Source organism: Drosophila serrata, unplaced genomic scaffold, assembly GCF_035046125.1.
Source record: "Drosophila serrata isolate PLE 108 unplaced genomic scaffold, ASM3504612v1 contig_184, whole genome shotgun sequence".
Taxonomy (NCBI): domain Eukaryota; kingdom Metazoa; phylum Arthropoda; class Insecta; order Diptera; family Drosophilidae; genus Drosophila; species Drosophila serrata.
In genome coordinates this window covers 8,981,182-9,001,257 of record NW_028257082.1, presented here as the reverse complement: position 1 = coordinate 9,001,257, position 20,076 = coordinate 8,981,182, and the positions used below count along the sequence as shown (strand labels likewise).

General features: G+C 45.0%; 4 protein-coding genes across 11 annotated transcripts; 1 reads left to right on the top strand and 3 right to left on the bottom strand.

Annotated features, from left to right (window-relative positions):
- Window positions 1–34: 34 nt before the first annotated feature.
- LOC110182355 (inhibitor of Bruton tyrosine kinase) lies at window positions 35–4,360 on the bottom strand. The gene is given in 9 exon segments (XM_020950398.2): window positions 35–1,009; window positions 1,064–1,872; window positions 1,935–2,268; window positions 2,270–2,537; window positions 2,595–2,738; window positions 2,795–2,922; window positions 2,972–3,545; window positions 3,612–3,880; window positions 3,943–4,360. Coding segments are annotated over 9 exon segments (3,573 nt in total). The 5' UTR covers window positions 4,111–4,360; the 3' UTR covers window positions 35–130.
- On the bottom strand, window positions 4,337–5,926 carry LOC110181621 (uncharacterized). Its single transcript, XM_020949433.2, has 3 exons — window positions 5,408–5,926; window positions 5,061–5,337; window positions 4,337–5,003 (listed from the first exon to the last, which is right to left on the bottom strand). The coding sequence occupies exons 2-3, from the start codon at window positions 5,289–5,291 to the stop codon at window positions 4,569–4,571; spliced, it is 666 nt and encodes a 221-aa protein (XP_020805092.2). The 5' UTR covers window positions 5,292–5,337; window positions 5,408–5,926; the 3' UTR covers window positions 4,337–4,568.
- LOC110181605 (uncharacterized) lies at window positions 5,492–8,153 on the top strand. Its single transcript, XM_020949405.2, has 4 exons — window positions 5,492–5,747; window positions 5,848–7,216; window positions 7,271–7,661; window positions 7,717–8,153. Exons 1-4 carry the CDS (start codon window positions 5,744–5,746, stop codon window positions 7,924–7,926), a joined length of 1,974 nt encoding a protein of 657 aa, XP_020805064.2. The 5' UTR covers window positions 5,492–5,743; the 3' UTR covers window positions 7,927–8,153.
- Window positions 8,154–20,070, bottom strand: Vha44 (V-type proton ATPase subunit Vha44). Of its 8 annotated transcripts, XM_086828979.1 has the most exons (12): window positions 17,531–18,852; window positions 17,045–17,469; window positions 16,542–16,684; window positions 16,332–16,485; window positions 12,613–13,615; window positions 11,750–12,135; window positions 10,195–10,381; window positions 10,036–10,134; window positions 9,714–9,969; window positions 9,552–9,649; window positions 9,355–9,493; window positions 8,154–9,283 (listed from the first exon to the last, which is right to left on the bottom strand). In XM_086828979.1, the coding sequence occupies exons 3-12, from the start codon at window positions 16,674–16,676 to the stop codon at window positions 9,185–9,187; spliced, it is 2,556 nt and encodes an 851-aa protein (XP_086685105.1). In that variant the 5' UTR covers window positions 16,677–16,684; window positions 17,045–17,469; window positions 17,531–18,852; the 3' UTR covers window positions 8,154–9,184. The 8 variants fall into 8 exon arrangements, with proteins under 8 accessions (XP_086685105.1, XP_020805091.2, XP_086685106.1 ...); XM_020949432.2 differs by lacking the exons at window positions 17,045–17,469; window positions 17,531–18,852 and adding an exon at window positions 19,888–20,059; XM_086828980.1 differs by lacking the exons at window positions 17,045–17,469; window positions 17,531–18,852 and adding an exon at window positions 19,888–20,059 and having other exon boundaries at window positions 11,750–11,847.
- Window positions 20,071–20,076: the final 6 nt, after the last annotated feature.

The window sequence follows — 20,076 nt, the reverse complement described above, 5'->3', positions numbered from 1 at the left end:
CACCCCCCGTTCGCAGTATAAATCGCTTCAAAACCATTTTAAAATTTGGAGTCTAATAAAAAAAAACAAGAACTAAACATGAACATACATAGCTGAGCTACCTTAAAAGGTAGAGCGTTTACACGACGATTCACTGCTTCAGCCAAGTGCTAAAGTTAATGTCACTGGGCCTAGATACGCGGGCAATGGTAATGGTCTCGTCGTCAATGTTGTCCACGTTGTAAAACTCCCTGAGTTCGGCTATGGCCGTCTCCTCGATCTGAGTATGAACTAGAGATTTGTTACGCATCCGTTCGTATGACTCCCGCTGTCGTCGCTCGTCTGCCAGAATGCGTGAGAAACTCTGACCCTTCTCGGTGGGAGTTGTGGCAGCAGCTTGTTGACCCCTCATCATGTTGGCGAATGAGGTAGGATCCGTGCTGCTACCAGTGGCCGGAGAATTGAAGGTGTCGTTAAAAGAACTCGATGGCGTGGTCGTCACACCCCAGGCATTCGGAATAACTACTGGAGTGGAGGTTTGCTCAACCAAAGGTGAATTATTTGCACGCCAACTCTTCGATTCAGAGGAGAGGCGCTTTCGCTGCTTCTGGGACAACTTCTGCGACTGGGGCGTGAGGGAGCTTAGATCGAGATTATAGCTCTTGTTCAGAGGCGTGCTGGTACCAGGCTCCATTCCAGGAGATAACGGAGGTGGTGTTTGCTCCTTCACGGGCGTCCTCTCCATGGCCACCATTACAGCCGTCGGTGGCTCCTCCTGCTTAAGCGTGTTGTTGACTTTTAATGCCGTCTCGGCCTGCTTCCGCTTTTGCTCCTTCTTATCCACCACTCGTGACCAGTTCTTAGCCTCACTGTGAGCTGCTTCTTTTGGAGATGCAGGCAATTCTGCAGCCTCACTGATACTTATGGATCTCATCATGCTCGATATGGCCTGCTGTTCGTAATGATGGCGGGCATCCTGCTTGCGTAACTCCTTCTGTTTATGCTTAGCAGCTTGTTTCAGCTTCGATTCCTGAAAATAACACATTAGGAAACTCGAAAAGCTAAGCTTCGATTAGCCACAAACCGCATCCATTCGATATTCCAGATCCACCTCACAACCGTCGACGAAACTGAGTAGCAGCTCATCTTCTATGGCCTCCGAAAAAGGCGTGATCTGCCGGTAGTCGAAGACCTTTTTGAACATCTTTTGGTAGTGCTCGTTCAGGCACTTTAAAGTTTCACCGTCGCACTGCTCTATGCTGCGATAGCATAGCACCCTAGCCAGGTTTTGGCAGATGAAGTCCATGCATCCCTTTTGCAGCAACTTACAGTTGTACATGGCTGCAAATTCGAGCATCTCGCCGCACTTGCGTATGCTGATCTTGTCCAGAATGAGCACCTCACACACATTCTGCAGTGACTCGATGAAGTACTGATCGCAAATGGTAATCATGTTGTAGAGAAACGTCTCCAGATAGCCCTGCTTGCAAAAGGTCTCGGTTTCAAGGCAGTAAAGATAGTCTAGCACCGGCTCCATATATTCCGAGGGCACTCCCTCCATGGTTACCGAAGAGCGCTCCGCCCACATGTGCATGAACATCATCTCAAAGTACTCCAGTCGAGCAACCAGCATGCACTTGTGGGCCTCCAGTACCTTGCCGTCCTCGCACACAATCCTCACATCGTAGAGCTCGGGGAAATCGGACCGATGCAAGCGACTAAATCGCTGACGGGCACTAGGAAGTGGGAATTGATGGTCGCGCACATAGCTCTGCACATACTTGGCCAAATCGACCAGTTGGAACTTTTCCAAGTGCGTTAGGAACATCTCGCAGGTGCGTCGCCGCTCATGGGGATTCGCAGGGCCCAAACTCTGCTGAATGCAGTCAATATCTGTGATAGAGAAGATGTGATTACTTAAGATATATTTTAAATCTTGATAAGCCTCAACTCACCATCTTCAGTGGGCCAGTAGCTTGAGTAAATGTGCTTGAGGACCAGTTCAAACATCTTTCCCGTTAAATGCTCCAGATTGAGGTAGATATCCTTGTCTAAATAGCAACGTATTAGCTCTCTGAGTCCCGGAGCCCTGCTGTAAATGATGAACTTGTGGGCGGGAAACTTCTCGCCGTCTACATGGAACACCACATCGTGGACGGCATCACAATCGCTGGTTTCGTGCAGCAGCTTCTTAAAGCTGTGCTCCCTGCGTGGCAGTTGGGGCTTCCGGAAATACTTTTTGTGCGACTCCTGCAGTACGGCAAACGAGGAAAAGCCCTCGTCGCAGCTTAATATCGATGGCCCGGTCGATGTTAGGTACGCGATGCAGTTCGATGCGGATAACATGCTCGCGGGAGATTTCCGTTTTATTCTGATCATTGTTCTGCCAGATGTCCAGATTGGGCCGGGACCTCTCCTCCTGCAGCGCGGAGGCAGGCAAAGCGATCTGATTGCACTTGCCGCGATAAACGCAGCCATCTTCGGAAAGAACCATTACCTGATTGCATTTGTAGAGGATTTTTTTAATCTCTGGGAGTCGGATGGGCGAGAAATTACATCTGCAAAGCGAAGTTCATTAGAGATCTAAAGAATGTTAAGTTACTTTACTGACTTACCTATAAAATTGCTGTGAGTTCTCATACCAAAGATACACCACATTAGTTTCGGTGAGCATCAGTAGCTTCAGAGCTGCCGCCGAGCCCTTGGCGGAGTTCTTCAAGTGACCACCCATCACCGATATGCTCTTGAGATCCTCGTAGCTGGAGTAAGTAATATATTTCCATTAAATTTCTTGGAACCCTCTGAGACATCTTACTTTGGAGTCTTAATGTATCTAGTCTTGTCGGCATAGAAGAGTGTTATCATCTTTTCTTCGCTGTAAATTACCGTGGCTGCATTGTTGGCCTCTATAAAGCGAATGGTGGTCTTAGCTGGCAGCTTGATCTGCACGAGAAAAGTTTATTTATAGTCCATAGAAGCGAGTACAACTTACCATTGTGGGAACCATAATGCTGGACGTGTTTGCACTGATGCCAAACTGACCCTGATTGGCCCCCCAGACGTAGACACACCTGCTGCCGTAGGCGATGGAGTGTTGATCGCAGGCAATCACGCGCATAAGGTCGCTGGCACCCTTGTCACGCAAGGCGACCACTTCTTTAAACTGAGCGAGGTGCTCGGGTGCGTCACGCACGCCCAGCTGATGGTCGCTGTTGAGCCCGCAGGCGAAAACCAACGAGCGGTGCGTGAGCACCAGCGAGTGTTGGCGGGAGACGCTGATGCAGCGAATGGAGTCGTCTCCCAGCTTGGAGGAGACCTTCACGCGCTTGGGTGCTGGCAGGCTGTTCTCCGCTCCGATGCCCAGGCGACCACCCTTGCCGTGTCCCACGGCGTACAGGTGCCCCTTTTTGTCGCAGAAGAGACTGTGATAGGCGCCCAGGGCAACCTGCTCCAAGTAAATGCTAGACTTGCGAAAGAAATCCACGACCTGCGGCGCATTGGAGTTTTGTTCGCTGGCAACCCCAAGATTGTAGTTCTTGTTGGAACCCCAGACCAAGACGTCGTTTCTAGAGTGAGATTAGATAATTGGTTAGATTGAAACCCTATCAACGAGTACTTCTCTCCAAACTCACTGCGAATCTGTGCCTAAGCCATCGTCGTCGTCGCACTTACGGCAAATTGCCTGCAGGGGACACCTTGAGTCCTCGTCTAAGAGGTCCAGGCTGGCGCCATACCGCAGCAGAAGCACGGCACAGTCTAGGGAACCGTAGTACAGAGCCCGGTGCAGGGGAGTGCTGCCAGACTCGAAGTCCTGGCCGTTAATGTAGGCGCCGTGGTTGAGGAGCCACTCCAGGATCTCGTACCGCCCCGTCGAAGCGGACATGTGAACTGCCGAGCGCCCCTATGGGAAGGAGGAAGGGAAAAATTGGTATTAAAAAGCTTTTACCTATTTCACAATATTACCAGGTCATCGAGAATATTGGCGAAATTTCCGCAAGTCTTAAAAATAAATGCCGCCAGCTTCTGGTTGTCGATTGAACGCTTCGTTAGCGCCGCTGTGATGCTGTTGCCATGCTGGCGGTGTCTGCACTTCGTGGTGCAGTCATATTCTTGGTTCCTGGCAGTTGACATCCGTATAATTATAAATAATCGCCGTCGAATTGAACCTTTTTACGTGGATTGTTGTTTTGCTTGCGGTGCAAGTGTGACCAGGTGGCTTTAATTTTCTTCCGGTTTGACACTAATGTTTAGTATATATTTTAGTGAATGGAGTTTACTTTTTAAAATGTCTAAAAAATGTTATATTATAATATATGTAATTAATTATATCCCTTATCATCATGGAAAAACAAGCATATACATACAAAATACATATTTTGAATTTTAATTACAGAAATATTATTAATAGAAAACATTAGGTAAATATATGTACTTGTTTAGGGCCGTTTCCCCATATATTTGTGGAATCGAGATTAAAACTATACTAAATAGTATTGTTTTTCGATAATTAAAGGTGAGGATAAGCCTTAACCCGATTTTCTTTAAGCCTAAAATTTAGATGCTTTAATTTTAGTTTCAGTTCATGATTTTCAGCTTTTCTTTATCGCTGGAAGTCGCAAGGAATGCTTTTTGATAAAGATGTTCTCCTTAGTTCCGTGGTTAACTCTTCGAAGTAATCCGCCCGTAATCGAGATAGATTCATCCTCTCGAATTATGGAATAAACACTGACTTCGTTCGATGGAGCTCTGGATGGCATGTCGAAGTTGCGAACTCTCGTGACGGATTTGAGTTTAGGTTTATGAACGCGGGGCAGCGCCACCAATTTTATATCATCTAGTTCCTGCTTGATGGGAGAGGTAAAGTTGCGTATCCACTTTTTTCTCTGTGGTTGCGGGGTCTTGTGGTTGAGTAGCTGTACAGGCTCCAGTTTCGCTGGCGCGGGCTCTGGTTCCGGTGGCAGTGGCACAATAGTTGGCGGGGAGGCAGACTTCTGCACACGAGGATCATACGGGGGAATTTTACCCTATAATTGAAAATTATATTAGTATTGTGAAACATCAATCTTTGAGACATTGTCTACCACGCAAATATGTAGTTTTTGAGCTTTTGATCCGTCATGAATGAGCAAACCACATTGGCACTCCACGTAGCCGAAAATCCTGTACACAGGACCCGGTCGCCTGATGCTGAAGCATTTCTTGGCGTGGCTAAAGGGCTTTTTCATGGAGGTCATATTTATTCCACAGGCGGGACACTCCGTTTGCTCGACAATCTCTTCTGGTGTGTATAAAATGGTTTCCCGTGGTTCCATTTCGAATAAACTTCACTTAGCTTTTTATTAATAATAGTAGAATCGGCTGAAAATAAGAAAACAAATATGTAAACAAACATTCACTTGTCGCTGGTTACCATATAATAAAAGCTAACCTCGAGGAGTATTGTTTCTCGGGTAGAGGGTTGTTTTCTTATAGCTGACAATGCACAGGAACTGTATGTGTTTTTGATTACTGCTTTATTTTTATTGCAAATGGTTTATAATAATAAAACATCAACCAAAATCGCAGTCTAGTGTGACCAGTTTGTATAGGTTGGAGAATACACAATATGGTTATCGTAATCGCTTATCGATGCTATTGTGACCGAAAACAGCTGGCGTCCTAAGTGCAACTGCGGCTTTTAACAAATTAGTAAATAAAAAAGTGCATTTTATACAGAAATCTTTAGATGGCTAGCAAGCTCTTATAACCCGGACCAAGCATCAGAATGGGTAAGACTGTGCGGATGCTGAGAGGCAGCCCGCGAAGCCAAGAGAAGTGCTACTCCCAGCCTATGATGCCACATTGTAACATTTAAATATTTAACAATAGATTCAACTTCCTGCTGCTTACTCTGCATGTGCGAGTATCCAGCGATGATGGGCGACTACATAGACGTACAGTCCGCCAGGGCGCTGCAACTGGATGTGGCCAGGATCGTCAACCAGCACTTCCCCTTCCAGATCTCCGAGGAGAGTCGCGAAAGGATCTGCGGGCGCTGCTGGAAAACCGTTTCTGACTTCCACACACTGCACGAATTCGTAAGCCAGGCACAAAACTCTTTGCAGGAAACGAAAGTACTGCTCATGGAGGATGATCCGCTTACCCAAGGCACTTCAACCTTCTTGCCTGAAACCACCAAAGTGGCCACCGGGGAAGTGCAGCCTTTGCAAGAGACGGCAGAACTTGGTGGGCGGAACTTCTTCTACCCGGAGGTAAAAATAGAAGAGCACGAACTGGACCACTTGCCACGAATAGAAATCCTTGAGAGCACGGCTAACTCACAGTCCACACAAGACCATTTGGAAGCCCCACAAAGACGCCTGAGGAAGCGCTTGAAGGCCGAGGAAGGTTCCTTAGCAGACCCTGAGGTAATAGAGGAGCCTGTGGAGCCATCACCGCCCAAAAAGCGACGTGGACGTCCCCGGAAAGCAGACTCCGCCACGGCCGCTCCTCAAAAACCAAAAGAAGACATTGAACTCCATCTAAAGTCCGAAGAAGTGGAAGATTTTGCCGACGAAGACCCTGATTTCTCCTGCAACTTGGACGATGGCCTGGTGCCCAGCGATAACTCATCTGAGGACGACAACTACGGAGGCAGTGGGGGAGGCTTCGATTCCGATTCGGACTTCGAGCTGGACAAAGAGGGGAAGCAGGAGTTCGCTGTGCTGCCGAAAAGAACGGTGGTGCGTCCAAAGAAGTACAAGAAACGCACGAAACCGGCGGAGCCGAAGGTGCGCATGTCCCGCGAGCTGCTGGAGCAGCGCAAAAAGCAGCAGGAGGAGTACGACACCATTATTGCCAAGTTCTTTACCAGCATTCTGCCGTGTCCGCTGTGCAATCTGATGGTGCACAACTTCACCGAGATGCAGCGCCATCACCGACTAACCCACCAGGTGGATCCCGGTTACATGATGTGCTGCGGCCGAAAGTTCACGCAGCGCAAGGTGCTGGCCGAGCACGTGCAAGTCCACTGGAACCCGGATTACTTCAAGTGCAGCGTGTGTGAGAAGTCGTTCCAGAACTCGCGGCATCTGGAGTCTCATCAGCAGGTGCACCTGGATCCGGCCATCAAGCTTACCTTCAGCTGCGACCTGTGCTCGAAGACCTTCCTCAGCAAGACGGCCATTGACTACCACAAGCTGAACAAGCACGTGCCCAAGTCTGAGTTCAAATTCACCTGTTCCGAGTGCAATAAGAAGTAGGTATAATTTTAAACGTTTATAAAGACTCAAGACTTACCTTTGTCGAATAGATTCCTTACTGAGCGTAAGCTGAAGAACCACATGAGCTCCATGCATGATCCAGAGAGCACCATCATCTGTGACAAATGCGGAAAGCAGATGCGCACGAAGATCATCCTGAAGAAGCACCAGGAGCTAATGCACTCAGACAAGCCGCGCCCGGAGCCGGAGCTGAAGCAATGCCAGATCTGCGGAGCTTGGCTGAAGGGCATGACGGGACTGAAGCAGCACATGAAGAGCATCCATGTGGAGAGCGTGGGAGAACATCGTTGCCACATCTGCGCCAAGGTGTCGCCGAATGCTCGGGCCCTAAGGCGTCACATCTATCACAACCACGAGTGCGAGCGCAAGTTCAAGTGCACCATGTGCGAGAAGGCCTTCAAGCGGCCACAAGAACTGAAGGTAGATAGAGGAAAACCAATTTAATTGAAGATTGTAACCTCTTTTTCTCCCCCAGGAACACACGTCCACCCATACCGGTGAAGTACTCTACACATGTCCCAACTGCCCGATGACTTTCTTCTGCAGCGCCAACATGTACAAACATCGCCAGCGCTTGCATCGCGCCCAATATGAAGCGGACAAGAACCAGCCGAAGCCACCGAACATCCTGAAGATTTCACGGAATGCCTCCGCGCACACCAAAATTTCCAAGCAGGAGATGTAGCCCTTCATAAGTTCTCCCTCGCACGGATTTTGATCCTATACAAATTTTGTAATTGTCCCCTTATAAAACATAACTTATTATTTTAATTATTTTTGTTCTAATTATACATTTAGTTTAATGTTTAAGACCATCAAATCCGTGCAAAACCCACACATTTGGTAATTTAAATGTAAACTAAGAGTATGGATAAATAAAAGCGAAACCAGAATTGACAACAAAACAACAAATTGGGAATGTCTTTCTTTCTTTATAATTATTTACAAGGATGGCTTAATTGCACCTTATATAGAACGCAATGACATTTACAGGTTTTCTTTCGTTTCATTCGTTTTTACACATAGTATGCATAACTTTAAAATATTTATATATATAGGTAGATACTGTATCTCTCTCACAAACTGAAAAAAACTTTACATACGAATAGAATATTATTGTTCACTTCTCCATCTCCACTTCTTGCGCCAGGGATTAAGCAAGCTAGCAGAACCACAAAATGCTCGGTAGATTCTCCTCAGCGCATATGGGATCGTTAGAGTTAGTATGCAAAGACAGCGAGCAGGTTTCGATTTTTCTAGGCAACATTTATAAATACAATACTTGCGTTAATTAATTGTGTTTGTCTTTACTCGAAACGTTAGCAAAAGTTTGCGACACCATCTTAAATTTATTTTGGACATGTTTCTTTTAGTATATCGTTGGTGGTTAGTCACGGAAACGGATAAAGGATACCAAGCACGAAACGAGACGAAAGTGTTCTTTTTAAAACGAAATGTAACTCAAATGTTTATTTGTATAGCTACCAAAAAACAAACAAAAATGGAGAATTAAAGCCAGGGGGCTTCAGCGACAGGACAATGTGTGTGTGTGTGTGTAATTTGTGTAAATTTGGCTACGGGTTAAACATTCTGTTCATCATTCATCATAAGGCATAAAGAACAACATAAAATACTGTTTAGCAAACTGAAGAGGGACAAAGCACAATTAGGGAAAGTTCGGGGGATAATTGCAAACGTTTTCTTGACTTGTTTCGGTTGTGTTGACGCGCGAACCGTAAGTTAAAACAGAATTTAACGGCAACGCGCAACATAAATAACAACAATAATTAGATAACAATGACTAAAATTATTTAAAGTAATCTATTAATTTTGTTTCATTTGATGTCTGCGAATGGTTCAGCTGATTTTAAGTTGGTTTCTCTGTAGAGTAAAGTATATTTTGTGTGGCTGGATGCTAGGATGTTTATGCGATGTTGGGGGCTTTAGATCTTGGCCTGCTCCACCATGTCGATATTGACTTTGTAGAACACATAGGGATAGTATTCGGACTGACCGAAGCCCAGGCCGGGGATGTCCACGTTCTGTTTAATAAAATAAGGGAAAATATATTAATTTCGAAGCAATTTTGGGTTGCAATTAAAGGTAAACCGACATCAGCACTGCTGACTTGACCACAGGCGGAGGCGCCATCCAAATGGCCGTAGAGCTGGTTGAGCACATCACGCAGACGCTTCACGCTCTTCTTATTGGGTTCGATCAAGATGGCCTGGAAGTTGACGGGCAGACCGTATCTGTTGTTTATGGAATGATTAGTAACTGCTAGACCTCTTGGAAAATCGTGAAGCTTACCTCAGCACAGATTCCACGAAAACGCGCAGAGCCTTCACGTGGATCAAGGCGCAGAAAGCCTCGCTGAAGTTGACCTTCAACCAACGCACCAGGGGACCCTGTAATCCAATATTGATTATTATATCTTTCCCGCTGACAAAATCTACCCAATGAGCTACTTACAAACTGCTTCTTCTTGTCTGTCATCAGCTTGGTCATCTCGCTCTTGCCGGCGGCCAGCTCCTCCTCGTTGTAGACAAAGTCACGTACAATGAACTTGCGCTCACGGGCATGCAGCTTGAACTCCTCGGCCACCTTCTTGAAGAGCGTCACATTGAACAGACAGTAGTCGCTATCCTCCTGGATGAGCTGCGTGGAGCGGGGCACGATCATATCCGTGATCTTCTCGTAGTTGGTCAGCCAGTCGTTGGCCATGACCCTTTTTTAATGTGTAAGAAATTAATAATTTAATACTGGAAAAGTAATATTTAACTATAAAACTCACTTGGGCACGATGACCAGAAGAGTGGTCAGGTACTCCGAGTCCAGGATAAAGTGTTCCTTCTTGACCAAATCAGCCAGATTCCTGGTCAGCAAGCTGCCACTGTTATGAGGAAAATAAAGATGTATTAAATATATTGCTAATCCATTTCAACCAACTTACGTCTTCTTCTTCTCCAGGTTCTGCAGGTTTCCCTTGAGGTTGTTGTAGGCCTGCGACTTGGTCTTCAGATCGCCATCGATCTGGCCAATCTGCTTGGAAATAATGTCGGCAATATTGCGCAACGACTGCTTGATCGGGTACTTGGCCATATCCCATTGGAAGCGGGTCAAGTACTGCGGCAGTTCGGCTATATTAAATCGAAGAATATATTGTTAGTCAAGTCCGTTGGGCAAAATGTGTCGTTTGAGATATTTGACTTAGTTGGCTAGCAGGACCACAATCAGGTTGTGGTTCCCATTAATGTTTAAGTAAGTACAAAACGAAATCGAAAAGAATACATAGTAATTGATTTATAAGTTGAATAGAATTAGTTGGAAGAAACTATAGGCTGGGAAGCTGATATAAATCATATAAGTCGTACAAAAAAGTAACTGAAGGTAACTGAAAAATGCTGGTTAGTTTTTCACATAACATTACATGTAAATGTTTATATATATATAAAGGATTACTCAGACACACACACGCTTACACACAGGATATATTAGGTTTTTAAGATTAGAAAAAGTAACAAATTTGGGATGCAAATACATAGTCTACAGGAGATTAGGGGAGATTGGGACTATGCATATTAGTCGCAATTGGAAATACCTTTCGTGTCACACGGCAGAACACTTTAGCTGGACTTTCAAAACATAATGCTGTGTGTGATAATTATAGATACTCTATATAGACACTCAAAGGGAAAATAAAAATGCGAACAAAGCAAACACAGTAACTCATTTGGCGCTGGGCAAAGCGGCTTTCATTTATATATTTTTTTTATTGGTGATTGGTTGGGTGAGATATATAGCAGATATAGCTTAATGGGAATCGGCGTTAATCGTGGCTGTAATGATGTGGAGCGCAGAACAACATTTGGTTGGTGATTTTTGGTGGTGAGCGTACACTGAAAGAACAACATAATCGCTTTTACACTTTTACACTGGTACAAATAATCAACGGATCCGTGTGTGGCTTTTTCTATACATATATCATAGATTCAAATCGAAATATCGCGAGAAAGCAAAACGAAGCGCAAACAAAAGGCGTTTGCAAATATATATATATCGAATATAAAGTATATATATATATATATATATATATATGGTACAGAGAGAAAAAGGAGAGTGAAAGGCAAATCAAAAGTGGCGAAAGTAGGAGAACTTCGAAACGATCACTTGGCTAAATAGTTGCTTCAACAAAAAGATAGGAAAGGAAAGAGTCCTCTGCAATTCACTTCCGGTAGTGGACGACGTCAAAGAAAGTGAGTGGAGAGAGAGAGAGTGAGCGGTGGTGGTTGGTGGTTGGTGGGTAACACATCAAGTTGCTCGGGAAAACAATAATTGGAAAATCAGAAAGTAAAACGAAATGAAACGAAACGGAAGGAACGGAGGAGAGCAACGGCAACATCAACATGTACATACACTTATAGTAGGTATATGTCAACGTCGATCACGATCCGGAGATCGCGATCTGCAAAGAGTGTCGGGTCGTGGACCAACCCAGGCATGCTAACCTGGACTCAGCGGAAATTCGGGCGGCTCGGCGGGATCCGTGTCCGGACTGGATCGCCCCTGGCTACTACTGCCACAACAACTACTCACTGGAGACGATCTATGTGTTGGTGTTAAATTAAATCCATTGTTTATATTTAATTGACTCGGTGTAGAACGTTTGCTATAAATTTGATCGGCAAGAGAATTGAAGAAAGAGCGATAACTAGAGCGCGGTGTGGTCGATGCTTGATGCCAAAATGTCATTGCTTTGGATAGGTGTTGTTGTGGTGTCTGTTGGTATAGTGGTATCTGTTGGTGTGTTGTCGCTGGCTGTTGCTGTGCCGTCTGTTGGTGTCCTTGTGGCGTGTGTTGTTGTGACTGTGGTGTTTCTGTATTGCGTTGTGCACTGTCGTTATGGATTGGTGAATTTGCGCATTGGTGTTTTGGTGAGCGGGTGGCAAATGTGCGATTGTCGATGGGGAGTGATTTAAAAAAAGAAATACATTATTATTGCATTTGGTTCGGTTTTCGGTTCTTAATCAACTCAAACATTTATGGACTTTCAGGACTTTTGTTTTACTGGTGTGGTGTACTTATGTGGGTAATTTTGGATGAGAGCAGGCAAAGCGGGTGCACCATTGTTTCAGTGTTGTTTGTGTGGTGTTGTTGTATCTTGTGTTTTTACAGCAGTGTTTAGTGTGGTGTTTTTTGTTTTCTGTTTTTGGGGTGTGGCTTTGTTGGCTAGCTTAGCGGGATGACAGCGGGTGACTGGCTTTTAGTTATTTTGTTTTTGTTTTTTTTCAGTTTTTTTTTATGTTTGTATATCTGGGGTGCTGGCGATTTGGCAACGTTCTACAAAGTAAGTAATGCGATGATAAGATACCTGCTCTTCTTAGAGTTACGCTTGGGCTTATTGAACCACCAGTCGAAGGTATCCGACAGATCGGACTGCACACTGTTCGGACTCTTGGGGTCCTCGCCGTCCGTCTCCCCATCATCGGGAACCGTCACATCGCCCTCGTCCTCCGACACGGACTTTTGCGTGGGCGATTGCAGCGGATTCGAATGGGAGTGAAGGTGCCCTGGAGGCGGAGGATGATGCAGCTGATGATGCGACTGATGCTGCTGATGCGTGGGCAGGTGCAGCTGGCTCACGTGGCTGCCGCTGCGGAAGCTGAGCTTGTTATTGTTGATGCTGCAAGTGTTGTTATTCAGCCGCTTGCTGTTAGATCGCGACATGCTGCTGTGCACCGAGCTGCTGGTCGTTGGCGCCGACGTGGAGAAGTAGGCCGAGGAGCAGGCGGAGGAGGAGGCCACGCCACCAGTTGAGGATGCCGCTGCCGCGGCACTGGTACTGGGTCCGCTGCCCAAACCACTGCCCGTGGCTATCGCTGCCACCGTTGACAGGGCACAGCGGGTAGCACTCAGCATGGAGGAGGCGGTCTGTGAGTAGCACTCGTCCGCCAGGAGCGTGCTGGCCGTGGCGCTGGTGCTGGGCGGGGCGCAGGCGAAGCACTCATCGCACGGACAGGCATCAAACTCCGGCTCCGGGTCGTGGCTCGACGATAGGTTAGTCAGGCTGCCGCCAGATACGGATCCGTGTCCGTGTCCGGGAGCTAGGGCATCGGCGGAAATACAGGCACAGGCAGGCGTTGGCGGCGGAAGATTAGGGGGCGGAGGAGTGGCAGGGGAACAGGCTGTTGTCTGTGACGATGGCGCGGATTTACCCTTGAGATCCTGGGGCAGCTGGTGATGGTGGTGGTGATGGTAGTGTTGGGGTTTGTTTTGGTGGTGCGTGTGCTGGTGTTTTCGCTGGTGTCGCAGGCTGAGATGCTTGATGCGCTGGTGGTGGCGACACGGCATGCTGTCGTCAGGTGGCCCAGGACCTGCATCGGCACCAGGTTCGGTTTACGATTCATTTCAGTTGGATGTTCAGGTTCAGGTCAGGTTCAGGTTCAGGTTCGATCGGGCGATCAGGCGGGCACAGGGTTCGATTTGAGATGGAGTTGGAATTGGAGTTACGAGTTTCCGATACAGACAATACAACACAAGGCTTAGGTCTTAGTTTGTTTTTCAGTTCGATTTCCGCGGTCCCGCAGGTTCTCAGGGGGGTCGAAATAAATTAAAAGTAAAACTATATAGCATACATATATGGGCTAATCCTAACCGATTTACCTAGACAGAGCTCTAAAATCGAACTGTCATCATCATCATCATCATCATCCTGATCAAACATTGTTGTCAACCGAAAGCGAAACCAAAAAGATACTCATCTTTTTTTTGGTAAATATTTTAAAAACAAAAGAACGAAAATCATATGTGGGGAAAAATGTAAGAAATTTGATACTCATGTGTGCGGGGGGTTAAATAACTTTCTGGATCTGGATCTTCTTTGGCTTTGGAATGTGTGTGAGTGCAATGGGGATTATCTGAATCCAGGAGAACTGAATGGCATCCCATGAACAACAGTGGAACAAAATATATAGTATGTATTATCGAGAGGGAACTCTGTGATTCCATGGCTGATAAAGATAGATAGATGTTTGCGTCTCATTTTGTGCTTTCATTTGGATATTTTCGGTAGGTATGTAGGTAATTTCTTAGTTGCAGTGTAAAAGCGTTTCGTTGTTGTTGCTGTTGTTTTTCCATACGTTTTTCCAATTAGCTCTAATTGCAATGTATCTCCCCATCTTACCCAATTAGCGAAATGTGATGGTTTTTCGTGTGAAAAGCGCATGAGAACAGGTGCACATACACAGACACACACTCCCACTCATTTCCATCCAAACACAAGCACACCCACACCCATCAAGTGACAGGCTTTTCCGGGGAAACTCCAGGAGAATGCATCTCCTAGCCTGGCTATGGTGTGCATGTGGTGTGAGTGAGCTTTGCTGGATGAAAATGTAACAGAAATAAGCGTTTTTCCAAGCGGATCGATGCAGGTGAGAGTATAAAATGAGACAACACAGATACGCACGCACACACACACAATCAGGCACACACACAATATGTAGTTACAACAGTCTATATATATATATATATATAGAGATAGAGAGAGGATAATATGTATGTACAGTACATATTGTTATTTTTATACAAATAATAGTTACATGTAAACTTGAAATAAAAATTAAAAGATAAATAAGTATGAGGGAACAACGACGACACCCGCGCAAAAAGTCATAGTCAAGAGTATATATATATTTATATGTTTATATAGTACGAGTATATGCAATTTATGGGTCTCTATATATCTTTACACATAAGCTTTCCTCCGTTCGCATTTTCGTCTCAGTTTTTTTTTTCTCGTTCTCGTTCTATTTTCTTGCGGTGAATGATTTAAAAACTAATGGGCTTTCAAATGACGGAAAACCACAAATAATTTGTCCAACTCAATTGTATCCAACAAACCGAAAAGAAACGTACAACAATATATGTAAAATATACAAAGTGTTCACTGTACTTCTCCTCGTGTACGGTGTGTGTGTGTGAGTGTGTCAGAAGAGTATCTCTTAGTTTCTTTTGTATCTTTTGTATTGTTTGGGGGCGACCTTAGACCGAACACGGAGTAATTGACCGGGGATTCGGGGCGCCCTTGACTGGGGCCAAAAATATAGTGTGTGTGATTGTGTGTATCTGTATTTCTGCAGATCTTTGAGATCTTTATAGCGTGTGAGAGGTCGGTGCGTATTAAAATGTACAACAAACGCAACACAAAATAAACAACGCAAATTGCCATTCGGCCATTTCCATAATTTCTTTTCCTTTTCATTGTTTTAATTGCAATTTCGTTCCCGCTAAATTAATAGCTTTATAGTTTGCCGTAAACTTTAATTCCATTGTTGTTGCAGTATATCTTTCAGACCATTTTCAAACTACATTGTTTCCCCAAGGGAATATCCTTCAATATCCCTCATTTCTGTGGTGATGATTGTGCGCATGAGTTCAAAACAGAAAATTGAAAAAAGGAACCTCAACTCAAGAGATAGTAAATAATAAAATTAAGAGAAAATAACCAAAAAGGCTTTTTGAAACTTGGAAAGGAATAGATAATGTAAAGCCTGAGAGGATTTCGGCTGAAAATCGATTAGTTTTTAAATCTGTTTCTCGCTTCGCAAAGTACTTTTGAAACTACTAAATATTATATATAGGGAATGTGACGGGATTCGTGTTAGTTGTAGGGCGCATCTCAGAGGGAGAGGACATAGATATGGTAGATTGAAAACATTCCACAGAGTAACCGAGTTCTGAGGAAAAGGGGCTACCCCACCGGTTTCGGGTAATCTCTCAATGATTGCTTTTTCTTTCCTTTTTGTTGTTAGTTAGTACAAAACAGTCGTGGATAAACAATAGTAGATGTGGGCAATACACATGGTACGATTATATCAGAGCAGCATTCCGATTCAACAGTGTCTACGGTCAGAAGAACTGCTTAGAAATTTGTATATGTATATAGTAACTAAAGAACTAAAACGATATAGATTCGTGACTCGGAACAGGCATCACCTAACCAAAACTAAACTAAACTAAACGGAACTAAGCTAAGCTAGACTATAAGCTAAACTAATACAACTTATTAGTGGCAGGCAGACGACTTACTGTTGTTGGCCATCAGGTTCTCATGGAGCTTGTCCCGCTGATCCTCCAGCACCTCGCCCAAGTAGTTGGCCACCTTGCGGGTGATCTGCTCCACATACGTGTCCAGCTTTCCCAGATCATCGGACAGGCCCACCAGTTGGTCCAGGGTGCCGACCTAAAACCATACATAATGATTAGAAGAATTTTGTATGGGTTATAGAGCTCACTCACCTTCAGGTCTGGTATATGGAACTTGTAGTTATTGCACAGATTGTGTTGCTTGCTGGTCAGGTTGTTCATGGTGTCGTACGTCTGCTGGCAGGTCTTGTCACCCGGCGCAGAGATAATCCAGTATTCGGACATCATCTTGATGGCTATTGAGGGGGCGAACAGAGAGACAATGGGTGGGTGAGTGAACCAATTTGACTGTGACCTTGGCTAATCGATTGCCCGTCCCCCCTTGTAAATTATGTAAGTATCACCTCCCCCCCCCATCGCATGTCTTCAAAGTTTCCGGCGATGAAAATTTAATTGCCACTGGCCTTCGGTCAATATTTAGTGTTTTTTTTTTTTGCGATCGACCAATGGAAATTTGCCATTTTCACGGACAAAGGAGAGCGTACCCAATGTCAGGCATTACAGCCCCTGAACTCTGGCGCCAGTTTGTCCAGCGCCAGAGTGTCTCTATGCTTCTAAATACACATGTACACATATTATATCCTTGGCGTGCTTACACAAACACTTGATCCTAGCACTCCTTGCGTCTCAACAGAATGGTCAGGAACTTTTCCACCAAGTTTTTTGGCATTTTATTTCCCCTTCACCGCCGCTGTTGTTGGGGTATTCCTCTACTCCGTTTGTATATTTTCCGTATTCCTACTCGTAGTGCCGCCACATTTCCGTGGTTCTCGGTCGGTGTTTCAAATCGAAATGAGTGCTGGCATTACGACCAGATGCCATGAAAGTCGGATACTCGGAAAGTCGGCAGGCCGAGGAGCCGAAGTGGTCGCGATCCGACCGTATCCGAAAAAAACCACTTGATGACGAAGCAACGAAAGGCGCCAGGGCCAAAAACCAAAACGAGTGCTCAATTTGGGTAAGTGTCGCTGACTCCTGGGCTCCTTTACCTCCTTCTGCTCGGCCCCGGCCTTGTTTGCTCCTGCCACAGGGCGTATGAGTAATCACACAGCAAACGCCACGAGATATAAATCTAACTTTACCCAATTCGGGCCTATGGGTAGGCTGTTATTACATAACCTCCACGATGGCGGCCTTCAGAAAGAGACACGAAAACACAACACGAGCTCAAGGAGTGACAACAGGGCCAGCTCTGGAGTTGCTACCAGCTCTGCCAAGTCCGCCCCTCAGAAGTCAAGGCAGTGCATTGTCCTTGCCCAGGAAGCGTCAGGAGCAACAACGATTATCAGAAGAAAAGGGGCGTTGGGAGCAACAATCCTGGCAACAGACAACCAGGCAATGGTAAATGGGAAACGGAAACACGCACAGAAAAAATGATATTAACAAAATTGGTTGGCGTAAACCTACATATAAATGATATCATATCAGAGGTGAGAGAGAGAGAAAGGATGTTGCATAATTATGACATAGATTCATTATCAGTAATATTGGGAATATTACACTCTTGTTAAATCTGTTTCAATGGACATTTACAAATATGCAAATCATTATATATTATCTCATAAAGATATCCCAAAACAACGTCACTACTCATTATCTTTACATTACATTACATTATTTGATAAAAATATATGCAAATAAGTTACTTTTCACAAATACTAGATGGTTTAACTGCGACGTTTTAGAACTCAGTTATCTTTATAACTAATATTATTACACGTAAAATATTTAACTATCACTATCTGTGTTGTGTAAGTACTTTAATCTATTAAAATGAAATTTTTTTCTTAATTTATCTTCTGGGAGGTAGAGAGATTTGAAGATAACTAAAAATATATATTAAACAGTAGAAAAGGAAGATGTTCTTTAATAATAATGCACTTGCATATTAAATTATTATTGTTTTTACCAATAAATATAAAAGGTTAAAATGTAATATTCAAAATGTATATAATAAGCTTAGAAGTGGCACTGCATTTAATACATTTTCTCCCAGTGCAAACACTACGTATGTTTATTTTTAGCTACAAAAGCTTAATTGCTTCGGGGGAATCGAAAGGGCGGGGAAAGTGAAAAACAGATAGAAGGAGGAGGAGGAGGAGCACCACCAGGAGGAGGAGGAGTAACTGTTATGCTGCCAGGCTAGAATGGTGACGTGGATTGGCCCAGTCGAATCGAAAAAAAAAAAAAAGAAAACACAGGCAGCGGCGAACGAAAGCCGGAGTAGGACTGAGAGGAGCGGAGCGGAGGGCTCCAGCCAAGGCGTCGCCAAACAAGTGGAGACAGTCTGACTGGCCAACGGCTGTCGCTAATGGTGTGGGCCCCGCCAATGTCCTGATCCCGATTCCTGGTCCCGAGTTGGGGTAGTCCGGAGCCAATACAGGAAATTGCAATGACGAAAACACTGAGAAAGACAAAACAATAAAAGGGAAACAAAGGAAAGCTATGGTGGGTGCCAGATAGGACCACAAGCCTTGGCCACAGTGGGTGTGCGCCCAAATTAATTAATAATAATGTGCTATCCGGGGGTCGGAGCAGCAGCAGCAGCACACCAGCAGCAGGAGCTGGAGACCCGCAGATAAGCACGCGCTGGAATTCCAGCAGCTGTTCGGGGTTCTTGGCCATTTGAGTGAGCTCTATTGGCCGCATGTATTGGCCATGTTTGACTTTCGCCTCTAAATAAATATGTGGTCAGCTTTCACCAAGGTCCTTGTTGCACGCAATACAACTATTTATTATGGGTCCTTGTGCCGCCGCTGCTCTAAACAAATGTGGAAAACTTGTATTTGATGGTTTGCACAGCATTAACCATTCATCATCGCTGTATGTCCGGAACGTGCTTTGTTTCAACTAAGCGGAAAATGTTTAAATTTTCAAACAAGAATTTTCAACTTATTTATTTTGTTTACCCAGAGCGGAAGACTGTGAGTGCGAGCGAGAGGGGTAGCTGTGGAGACCCAGAGAGTGAGACGGCTCTCTGGCAGTGGAGAGTTTCAGCCTGTCAGCTGTTCGGTGACAGTCACATGACAGTTTTCGATCGATAATTTTCTGCTCACGGGGTTTCAGCACAAAAACCAAAACACTTTTCACATATTTTCCAAGCCCGCACCCTTCCCTCTACTTCACCACCACCTGGATATTTCCAGATATATCCGCATCCTCATCGGCATGATTCCCACCGCCAGATGCTGCACTTTGCCAAGTTGGGGTGCTCCGCGCTCACAGAACTCAATTTTCAGGGTCATTAATATCACGTAGACACTTTGCAAAACGCATTTGCACACACTTTTCGGTCAATTATAAAACAAAGATTGCACAGTCGCTGGGTCAGCAGACCTACTGCGATGCAGTTATGTGGTTCTTTTTTTCTCAATATGTCACTTTTCACTTTTCCCGAGGACGAGGTGGAAAAACTGCCGATTAGCCGGCGGGCACTTACTTTTTAGCGGCTCTGGTTGATTGGAACGACACTAGTGTGCTTTTTCTGCTATTTAAAAACAGCGAACTGTGTTTTTTTTGTGCTAAAAATCAGCAAGACGACCGCCGCCACCCACAATTGCAATTCACGTGATAAAATAGCGATGGGAGAAAGTCGACTTCAACATCGATACGTACTATCGATTCTTTT